The 11,282-nt window shown below is 37.4% G+C and overlaps 1 protein-coding gene across 1 annotated transcript in view; it reads left to right on the top strand.

The window, feature by feature from the left end:
- Nucleotides 1-11,282, top strand: part of TXNRD2 (thioredoxin reductase 2) — a 30,711-nt gene that overhangs the window by 1,749 nt on the left and 17,680 nt on the right. Inside the window, exons 3-11 of the mRNA XM_021544525.3 lie at nt 113-169; nt 768-912; nt 1,237-1,311; nt 2,124-2,202; nt 3,144-3,206; nt 3,560-3,630; nt 7,015-7,034; nt 7,389-7,480; nt 8,773-8,947. Coding sequence (XP_021400200.2) covers nt 113-169; nt 768-912; nt 1,237-1,311; nt 2,124-2,202; nt 3,144-3,206; nt 3,560-3,630; nt 7,015-7,034; nt 7,389-7,480; nt 8,773-8,947 — 777 coding nt within the window. The remainder of the gene's footprint in view (nt 1-112; nt 170-767; nt 913-1,236; nt 1,312-2,123; nt 2,203-3,143; nt 3,207-3,559; nt 3,631-7,014; nt 7,035-7,388; nt 7,481-8,772; nt 8,948-11,282) is intronic.

Here is an 11,282-nt window from a genome sequence, read left to right as displayed (position 1 = left end):
AAAAAACACCAGCTGTCATCTCCTGTACTTTATCTATATCTGTGCTACTAAAAATATTTGTTTGTGTATTTCTCCTTCCTCTAAATACCTAACCTTACTTCTTTGTTTAAAGCTGCTCAGTTTGGAAGAAAAGTGGCTGTTCTGGATTATGTTGAACCTTCCCCACAAGGTAGGGAAGAGAAATAACAGGGTAATAATTAGAAATGCATATCATTCAGCTGCTCAGGTGAGCAGGTTGCTCCAGACAGCAGTGTCCAAAGCCACACTGCCTGTTTTGCTTGGAGTAAAAGTCCTTAAGCCCAGCTTGTGCCATGGCTCATTCTCTCCGAGATGAACCAGCTGTGCCTGCTCCCCTGCACATTAAGCTTGTTAGCAGTGCTTGATGCTACCATTTATAGTAGACTTAGAACTTAAAGAAATGAGAATATTCCCTCTGTCAAAATGTTATTTACAATTTCTAAAAATTACTGATTGTGTCATGCTGAGCCTCTTTGTAGACAATGCACAAAATGAGATCTGCAAACGTGAATGTTTAGTTACTGAATATTCTGAGCTCTGAGAAAAATCTTGAGATGGTTTGAATTTTAGAAGAAAAATATAGAGAGGTGGTTATATCAAACAAATGAGCACAAAGAAAGTTATAAACTGATCTGTAGGAGACAGTAAACTGTTTTGTTACAGAACTTTTTACTTCCCATGGACCCAACTGCATTGTTACACTAATCTGATGCATTTTCCCTTTTTTTTTTTTTTTTTCTTTTCCCAAGGAACTGCATGGGGACTTGGTGGAACTTGTGTGAATGTTGGCTGCATTCCTAAAAAGCTTATGCATCAAGCAGCCCTTTTAGGGAGTGCCATTAAAGATGCCCAACACTATGGCTGGAATATATCCCAACCTGTTCATCATACCTGGTAAAGACTGTTGCCTATCTCCACTCCTATGTGCTGCAAATGCATAACAATAACCTTATTTCCCAGTTGGTGTTTATTATGGTGTTTATTATTTAGGGAAGTCAATTTTGCATGTGAAATTTTAGCCTGGTACTTGTTAAAAACCAGAATTAGTTATTGGTTTCTCAGGGCAAAAATTATGTTGATTTGGACTTGATAATTTGCTCCTATAACAAAAATTACTGTGGTTCATTCCTCATTTTCAGCAGTTGCCTATATCTTTGTGTTGCATAACCTGAATTTGCAATATGATGACTTCATGTTCAGTTTCTTGTTTTGTGGCAGGTCTGTGATGGCACAAGGTGTTCAGAATTATGTGAAATCCTTGAACTGGGGACACAGAGTGCAACTACAAGAAAAGTAAATAAGACTTTGAAGTTTGTCTTTCTTCCCACAGTCAAGGAGGTGCTCTTGCCCTTGTAGAACTGCAGAATTCCCTTTGAAGTTTCTATCTAGAGCTAATATTTTCAGTCTGTAAGTCCTTTCTTCTGGGGTCTGTAAGTGGTCTCTTCCTCTCCCATTTTCCTTTTGGTGGAATAGTGGTTGACACTGACCATACACAAAAGCTTTCTAGCAGTGTAGTGATGCTCTCTTTAGTCTGGAGAGGTTTTGCATTAGTATGAAGCAGTCAAGGTTTCTTAAGATACTTTTGATCTTGTCCCCCAAAATTTCTATACCATACAAACCCACAGCTAACACTATGCTAGAGCAGCAGATTTTTTTTTTTTTTTTGCTTTCAGTGCAGAAATGGTTTTTGGTTTTTCAGCATGTAGTTCCTGTTATAGAGAAATTACAATAGAAAATTTAACAAATTCTAGTCTTGTTCCTCTGCTGAGTCACTTTGGTGTGTTCTCAAATGAGCATGGTATCCTACATGCTATAGATAATACTAGTAATGCTATGGCTAACAGAAAATATATTTTTTGAAGAGGTCAATAACCTCTCAAAGTTTGATCTCAAAGTTTCTTACTAGGTTAGTTACTTTCCTGTATAGAGGAGTTAAGTGTGACACAAGAATTAAGTGACAAATTATGATAGAGCTGCAAACAGTCCTGAGAAATGAGATTCCTTCCTTTTACTGCTCTATGCCTGTTTGCTACCCTTTTTAGTACTTAAATACAGAAAAGGTAGATGATTGTGTTTCATGCCTATTCTTGTGTTCTTCTAAACAGGAAGGTGAAATATTTCAACATAAAAGGAAGTTTTTCTGATCCACATACAGTCCGTGGTTTAACAAAAGCAGGTAAAGAGGTGAGCTGCTGTGCTGATTTCTGCAGTGTTGTTCACTTTGAACACTTCAGGTCATTTGGGAGCTAGACTGTCCTTTTGCAAAATTGCTTGAGGTATTGAGTATTGTTTTAGTGAGGGAGATTTGCATTTTCCACTTAGAGAAGTTGTTTATGAACTTGACTGGTGCCTGCTGAGTCCCTAGTCTGGTCTGTTAGATGCTATTGCTTTTTTGTGCGGGTGGAAATGCTGAGACAAAAGATTTTTGTTTGATTTGGTCAGTCGTGCTGATGCTTACAGAAATGTAAGTTCTGAGAATTAGGTTTCTCTGAGCTGTTTCCCTCCTTCAGGTGATTTGTAGGGGTGATTAACTCAGTAGTACCAAATTGTGTGTGGGAGGCAATTAATGTGAATGCACAGCTGGGGCATATAACAGAATGGTGGCCATTGCTGTGTATTTAACAAGGCCTGAATGTGCCTTTTTAACACCTTTTTGAAGGTAATTGTTTAATGTTACTGATTAATATCAGCTTGAATAGCAAGTTCCTGGGGGTAGGTGTCTGGGATTTTCTAGAAACATTCTCCTTTTGAGGTAGCTTAACTCCAGGCCTGAGACAGAATTTACTGCTGTGATCTCTGTGTGTTTTCTCCTGACAAGAAATTTATTTTAATAGTGTTGTTTGTGCATAACTATTGCTTCCAGGTAGTCAGCAGACTTGTGCAGTGTAAGAACAATTTCATGGTTAATATTAAAATAAAACCTAGTAGAGAATAAGTAGGAGAACTTCTGCAGGTATTAGTTTATCTCCATCCTTATTTTAATGCATTGCTGATTGTTATGTCACATAAACAGCAGATAGTAGAGCCAGTTTTCTCACTGATCACTCATTTGTACGTAGATGAAATCCAAAGATGGATAAAAGGATTGCAAATGCTTGATTTTGTTTTTTCATTTTTGTTTGTAGATTGTTGTTACTGCAGATAATATTGTCATTGCTACTGGAGGAAGACCAAAATACCCTATGCATGTAAGTTACCCTTCCATTTGACAGCTCCACTGCTTTGCTGAGATGCAGAACACAGTGAAGGAGGATAAAGAATGTAAAAATAAAGCAACATATGAGAGGTTTTTGTACTTGTGTCACACAAAAAAAAAGTCTTTATATAAAGCATGGCTTTTTAAAAAAACATTTCCATAGACAGCAATTTGCTCTGGTTCAGTATGTTGGTGTTTGTTAGAGCTATAGGATAATTCAGGTTGGAAGTTGGCAGCCCCAGATATATTTCTGTTGGTCTGTACTTCACCTAACACAGCCCAAAATTGCTATGAGCTTCTATTGCTGACAGGATTTGCATTGTAAATTCACCTGTGTGATCATAGGTTGCAGGTGCACTGGAGTATGGAATCACAAGTGATGATCTCTTCTGGTTAAAGAAATCTCCTGGAAAAACGTAAGTTACCTTACCACAGCTGTAGTTGATGCTGTCATTCCTACCTTTTCTATGTGACAAGGTTAAAAATGTTCAAAATTACCTTTTTTACACCAATTCTTCTTCCGTTTTCCTTCTAAAAATGTACTTTGTGATGCAACAATATCATACTACCAAACGTCATTAAGTAACTGGTAGATCTTCCCCTCTTACTCTTATGAAATTCCCTTCTAAGATCAAATTAAATACACCTTTTCACCGTGTTGGGTTTTGCTGTAGCGATTACACCCTAAGTCACAAGAGGGCAGCATGAACTCACCTGGCGACAGCTCAGTCCCTGTCCCTCGATTAGGGGAGAAGCTCCAACATAATTTTGTGTTCTCCTAAGCTGTGGCAGTTGTGATAACAAAAGAAAATATGAAGAGAGATTTGGGTTACTTTTGCTTTGGAAGCTATTGTTTAACTGAAATGTTGAAACACTGGTTTTGATGGAAATACTAAAATTCCACAGTTATTTTTTACAGCACATAGCACAGTAAGATTCTGAGTCAAAACGGTGCTACGGAGCAATTTCCTGATGAAGATAATTGTGATAGGAGATGCAGATTTGCTAGTCTGAAAGTCAGATAGTGCTGTCTTCTAAAAAAAGCAAAAGAGACTTCGAGCTATAATACTGATGTTTGTGCAAAAAACATAGTTGCCATTCATGGCAGTGACTTTCTGCTATAAAAAATGCACTGCATTAAACTAAACTTTAAATGGACAAATGAGGCTTCTTGGTACAGTTTTAGAAAGAAAGTAAATTTTTTGTTGTTTGTAGTGTATCAGTCACCTCTTGAATTTTGAAGGCATGATTTATGCAAGGAAATTGTTTTTAAGAAAAGCAACACCCACTCCACCCCTGCAAAAATCAAAATATAAGATTTATCCTTGTAAGATGTTTCTGTGAAAATGTGGCTCTTGTCAGTTGCTGCTAATGCAAGTTGTAACAGTGTAATGTGGGAGTCGAGTGTTTATATGTTGCATTCCTGAGATTTAGTCAAAATAAGCCTGCAGGGGCTACAGTAGCATTTCTGTGCTTTATCAGGCTGTTCCTTAGCAAATGAAGGAGGGAGTTGTTAAAGGTTTGTTTCTGTTATAAATATTCCCAAGGTTCAGTTTAACACCTTTTGTTTTCAGTCTGAGCTGTGTTGTAGTTATTCTTTCTTTTCTTCCTCTCCAAATGTACATATCTCAGCTACAAATTACATGCCTGGAGGTTATAGAACTGTCAGTCCTGCAGTTATTCTTTTTTTTTTTTTTTAAAGTAAACCATTAACCAACTTAAAAGTCCCATCATGGATATACAAATATGGGGAAAAAACTCACTCCTGAGATGAAGGGTTTTGGCAGAGTGAATTAGAAGAGATGCCTTGAAATGTGTTGTGAATTAGTAAGAAACTGAGCAGGTGTGAATAAGGATATGTTCTGCTTTCCTAACTTTTCTTTTAGATACTGACAATGCCCAGGAACCTCCTGTTTTTGTACAAGAAAGTGTGAATAATGTGAGGCTGATGCTATGAATAAGTGCCAGCTGACATCTATTTTTCACCTAATGAAAAAGAAGAGCAAATATATGCCCAAATTACAGAAATTCTCATTCTTTTCCCTGTGAATCTCCAGTAGATATTTCTTTATGGGCAGTATATGGCTTTTTGCAGCACTTCCCAGGAGCTGCATGCTAATGAGGGTGTGATCATTCATTCACAGATGAATCAGATGCCCTAATGCTGGAAAAATTATTTCCCATTATGTTAAATTATTTGCCAAGCATAAAGCTCAGACTAGCAGATTTTAATCGCTTCTACTCAACCTATTCTCTGTATACCTTCAGAAGTTGTGTGTTTTTATTGTAAGATAGCAGATATTATCTGGAGTCTTTTGTAAGAAAACATGTGTTGTACTGACTGTGCAGTCCCTGGGGCTTACAGAGCTGCAGCCTCCATGTCTGCACTCCTCAGAAGTTTAAAAGCATTGCGTTAGAACTGGAGATGCTGCAGATTGGTTTAGGGTAAGGCATAGGCCACAAGCCCATTCAAAAACCTAACAAAATATTTTTTTGTCAGTGGAAATACTGTGTGGGTTGTCATCTCCAAACTGTGAGATTTTAACAAGTCTGTATAAGACATAAACAGCAAAGGAGTGCAAGTGTAGCCTGAGTGTTAAAGGCTGCCTGGCTGGAGCTGCTTTTACCTGCAGAACAGGGATTGGGCATTCTGCCTGTTGTACCCAGCAAATGCAGGGAACTGAGAATGTGGTCAGGAGAGAGGAACTGCTGCAGTGTAGGGATCAACTGGGGATAGAGATGGAAACTCCTGTGCTGGAGAGCTGATACACCTCATAAATTGCAAGTGTTGATGGACAATTTCAATTATATTCTTGATTGAAAGGGTGTGAAATATTGGGAGAGGTGGTAGCTGGGGTTTTATTTAAGCACTAAAATGGATATATTTTGTAAATAACAGTCTTAAGTAAATCTATTAAACACATTTTTATCGTACACAAATGTTTGAAGACAGGAAGGGCAAATATTTGGCATTTGGAAAAATACAACAATTAAAAAGCAGATGGTTATAAATCAAAATGAAATTTAGCAATTAATAAAATCTTCATTGGGAACTGTAATCTACTTGATAGGAAGACATAATCTAATTGATAGACCATCCCCATGTGCTGAAAGATGAGCTGTCAGGGAAGAAGATTGGCTTGATTGAATAGAGAGTTTTGGCTGGAACTCAGGGAAAAAAAAGAGTGCCTATGCCCCTGGGAGAAGAGGGAGAACCACAGGGATGCCATAAGGTTGTGCAGGGAGAAAATTAGAGGGGCCAAAGCCCAATTAGAACTTAATCTGGCTACTGCTGTAAAAGGCAATAAAAATGCTTCTATAAATATAGTAGCAACAAAAGGAGGGCTCAGGAGAATCCCCATCCTTTTTGGGCTGTGAGGGGGGAGAAGCACAGTAATAAGGATAAGGAAAAGGCTGAGTTACTTAATGCTGTCTTTGCCTCAGTCCATAATAGTAAGAGCAGTTGTTTTGTGGGCACCCAATCCCTGAGCTGAAAGATGGGGACAGGGAACAGAATGAAGCCCCCATAAATCATGAGGACTTGGTTAGAAACCAGCTACAGCACTTGGACATGCACAAGTCTAAGGTACTGGATGGGATCCAGCCCAGGGTGCTGAGGGAGCTGATGGAAGACCTGACTGAGCCACCCTCCATCATTTACCAGTAGTCCTGGCTAACTCGGGGGTCCCAGCTGTCTGGAAGTTGGCAAATGTGACACACACATCAATTTTTTTTTTTTCTGTTTGTGCAAAAATATGCACAAGCTCATTCCACTGCTTTCTTCTTTTCTTCCATAACAGGTTGGTTGTTGGAGCCAGCTGTATCCTTTGAAAGGCCTGTGATGATCCATGATTATAACTAGCATAGCTGTCTTTCCTATGAAAGTTCAGGTTTCAGAAATTCCTCTGCTCATGTCATGTTGGTAAGAGAATAGTAATCGTTTTCTGGGCAGTACCATCATGGAAATTAAGATCAGCTGAGCATAAATTCTCAGGATCTTAAATCCAGTGTTAACTGTAAGACTTCCAAGTTTTATTCTATGTACAAAAGCAAGCTAAAGATATCTGTGTGAGGAGAACTTGGTATCTCCAAGTGAAAAGCCCACTTGTATACTACTAATTTATTGTGTTTATCAAAATTGTTATTTACGTTTGCTTAACTGGTGTGTCACCAGATGTTTCCCTTGAGTGTGCTGGTTTTCTAACAGGCATTGGATTGGACACTACAGTCATGATGAGAAGTATCCCACTTCGTGGGTTTGATCAGGCAAGTACAGAGTATCTTACATCTCACTATCTAGCAAATTATTTAAAAGATAGATTTTATTATTTTTATCTCCTAAAGAAAAAGTGTTGTTTGCATCTCCAAACATTTCCTAATATGTGCACAGTTTTTGAGGTGGGAGTATTATTGCTTAAGTGGCAGTGACAAACACCACCCATGGTAGTGCCATTAGTGACAGCTCCTGGTTGTATGTCACCCTCTCCCAACCTGGAGTGACTTCCTTAAAACTAGTGGCTTGTATGCCTTACAAGTGGTGGCATGAGTATGCAAAACATTGAATAATAATAATTCTTGGGATTTACACTCCTCATTGAAGAAATCCACACCTGTAACAGCATGAGGTCTGAGCAAGCAGGGAATAGTGTGTGTATAGCAGTTGGTCAAGCACTTACAGTAGGGCTTGCTCTGAGAACTTGATCCTGTGTAGGCAGGAAGAGCACAATGGCCATACCAAAGTTAATAAAGTATTAATGGAGATAAAATAATTATGTTCAGTCTGCAGCCACATTAAGTCTGATGGAAACTGATTAATGAGCTCTCATGTTTCTGAAGAGACATAGCTCTGCTGTTGCCTTCATATTAGTTAATATCAACTTTGAAAATAAAGTTTTGTAAGCTGAGAGAACTTGTGTGGAGTTGTTCTATGTGAGTGGTTTTGTAATAATATCCTTTAAGTAATAAACATGCTCTGGCAAGGTGCAACCTGAGTTCCTGCAGTCAAGAGCACTGATGTCTTTGGATAAACCTGGTGATGCCACATTTTACTACTTCAGTGTGGTGTGGTGCTATTTCAAACAGGCTCTTAGGACAAAAGTGTTGTTTGGTTTTTTTTCCTATTAGAACTTTGCATCAAACCTTAGTGATTTGTAGTCATTGCAGAGAAATGTCAAATGTTATAGCAAAAGGAAATATATATCTCCCATTGTTTTATGCAAGTATTTAATTTTTATCAAACTACTAGAAAGTTGTAATTATGGTAATGGTAAATTGAATATGCTCTTGATTGTGTAAAACAAATTCTTAAAAAGCAACCATTTTATTAATATACTGTTATAATTTTTTGAAAATAATTTGAGTATTCAGGTGTAATGCCTCTTGGAATGGAGTTGCTCCCTAAATTGTCATGTGTTAGCAGTGCATAGTAGCTAAGTGATAAAGAATGTTTGAAATGCACAAGGTATTTGCTGGGGTTTCCTGAACCCAGCTGAAGGAGGGGTTTGCATTAAAAAGCTCATGTATATAAGAAAAAACAAATTTGTTTCACTACTCAACAGCAAATGGCTTCTTTAGTAACTGAGCACATGGAATCTTATGGCACAAAATTTTTAAAGAGATGTTTCCCAACTAAAGTTGAAAAATTGGAGAATGACAGATTGCAAGTCACTTGGAAAAATGCTGACCTGGACACAGAAGAAACCGATTCTTTCAACACCGTTATGTGGGCAGTAGGTAAATATGATTATCTTAACATTTCTTTGCAATGTTTTCCGTTCTGAATGTGAAGTACTTCAGCATCGGGTCAAACAATGCCCCCTCCCCCTTAAATGTTTAGTGACTTAAACATTGATAGTTGTTTAATTCTTTTCTTGCATGCCTGACTTGTTCATTTACAGTCTAAAAACACAATTACAGTGAATGGAAGAAGTCTGTGGTAACTATTTTTGCATGAGCTGCAATAAATGGGAGACCATCTAGTCTTTCTCACTTTTACTAGAGAAAGAATATGAATTCCAGCAAGCTCTGGTTGGCAGGTATTCTTCTCAAAGTCCATGCTCTTGATTGATTCATGAAGCTATTCATGAATCAATCAAGTGCATATTTATCCTGTTTAAGAGGCTACCATTTCTTCTAGGATTTTTTTCTAAACTGTGCTGCTTAAGTTTGTTACTGCAGCCGTCATCCAATTTTGAGAAAGAGAAGTAACTGTCTCTAAAAATCCAGGCTCTTGCAGGGAACCTTGCAAGTGTATAGCTTTTTGAAATCTGGTTAGGGACTTTCACATATCTCAGACCCCTTGGAGCTGATATACAACAACTAAGAGTAAATTGGTTTAAAAGAATACTGTGATAAATGTCTGTAAGCATAATCACCAGAAATGGGAATCAAATCTGGGGTTTTCCTCCTTTGAGAAAAATGCTACTTCCTGCAAGGACTAACACACTAAATTATGTACAAGGTTCCAGCCCACAGGAATGAAAATACTCCTTCAGCGTTGCCTCCCTAAGCTGCTCATTTGTCGCTGTTACAAGTCTGTCCTCAGTTTCTATATTGGTTCAGATGGGCTGTGAGCCCACCAGAGTAGGAGACTTTTGCCTTTAGTGCTTATAAAACTTTGTGACTATCTGGAATTCTAGATCAATAATGCATGGCTAAAGGTAGTAGTGGTATTTGGCAGGCAGATGATATCTGGCAAAAAAGTAAATAGGCTTAAACATACTGCCCAAGAAATCTGTTTTGATGCAGACAAATAATCAGTTTTACTAGGAGCTTTAGCAATCCTCTTGACTACTTTATATTCTTTTTATCTGGCACTTCTGTTTTAGAGTAGTGGGAATGTATTGCTCTTTCATTTATTTATAACATAAATTTAAATTCTTGTGGTTGTAGAATAGATCCATTACAGGATCAGAAACAGATCATTTATAGCATTTTGTATTTTGCCCAGTGGACTTAATCTACTGTCCAGTTGTTCCATTTACCTTGTTAAGTTAGCTTTATATCTTCCTAATACCCCAAACAGGTTGTGCATTGTGACAAATGTTTTATTTTCCTTACTGTAACTACTACTCTCTTAGAAGTGCCTTGGGCTCTACAAATTGTGGAAACAGCCTGTAATAATGGATTATTCTCATCAGAACCAATCAAACAGACTAGTGCTTGCCAAGAGCAAAAAAAAGCTCATGCTATATGGACACATAACAATCCTGAAAACTGTAGAGTAATATTCATGAGGTGAGATGAAAATGTTTCCAAAAAGTGGGTTTCTGAGTGCTGTATTTGATTTTTCTAAAGCTTTCTGGTAAAAAACCCAACCCATTCTGTGGTTCTATGAAAAGTACACTGAGTTGGAGACACACATGTCAAATGTCAAGTCAATTTGTTTACTTTTGTCTAAGATGGAAAAAAGAGCTATTAAGTTGAAAAATAAGAAAAAAATCTTGGTTTCTGTTAATTATAATGGAATAAGGTTGCATGATAGACTGTTACAATTCAGTTGTAACATGAGTCTGCTCACTATTTCAGTACAGAGCTACATGTTTTATAATTTGTCATAGATTTGAGTTACAATCCATATTTAGAAACAGCAAAATGAGTGTTGACTTTTTTTAGTGTTCAAATTGGCACTCCACCCTTAAGGATTAAACACATTAACAGTTAAAGCTGGTTAATTGGTGTGCAGTCCATATGATTCATTGTTTTGCTCTGTATCAACACCCACACCAGGTGTCTCAGATAATAGGCTGGGAAACTTAGTGGTGTTGAGGATTTCCTGTCTGCAGATGTGCCAGTTATAATATTGATTGAAGCAAGTCAGCTTGTAGAGTTGGTTAAAAAGCAGCTGCTATTGTTAAATAATTGTAGCCTAAATTATAGTACATATTTCCATAATTTTTGCCAGTGCATCATGGAATTTTAGTAGGATTTTATTAATAATTTTTTAAATAGTTACTGATAGTGGACCATAGTTTAATAAGCTACAGTACTATCTCTTAATGTCAACCCTTTAAAAAGAAAATTAGATTGTGTTTCCATGACAAGTTTTGTTTTGCTTTTGTAATGTGTG

Source organism: Lonchura striata, chromosome 15, assembly GCF_050655825.1.
Source record: "Lonchura striata isolate lonStrDom1 chromosome 15, ASM5065582v1, whole genome shotgun sequence".
NCBI classification, from domain to species: domain Eukaryota; kingdom Metazoa; phylum Chordata; class Aves; order Passeriformes; family Estrildidae; genus Lonchura; species Lonchura striata.
The sequence above is the reverse complement of the archived record's forward strand: the minus strand, read 5'-3'. Positions and strand labels throughout refer to the sequence as shown.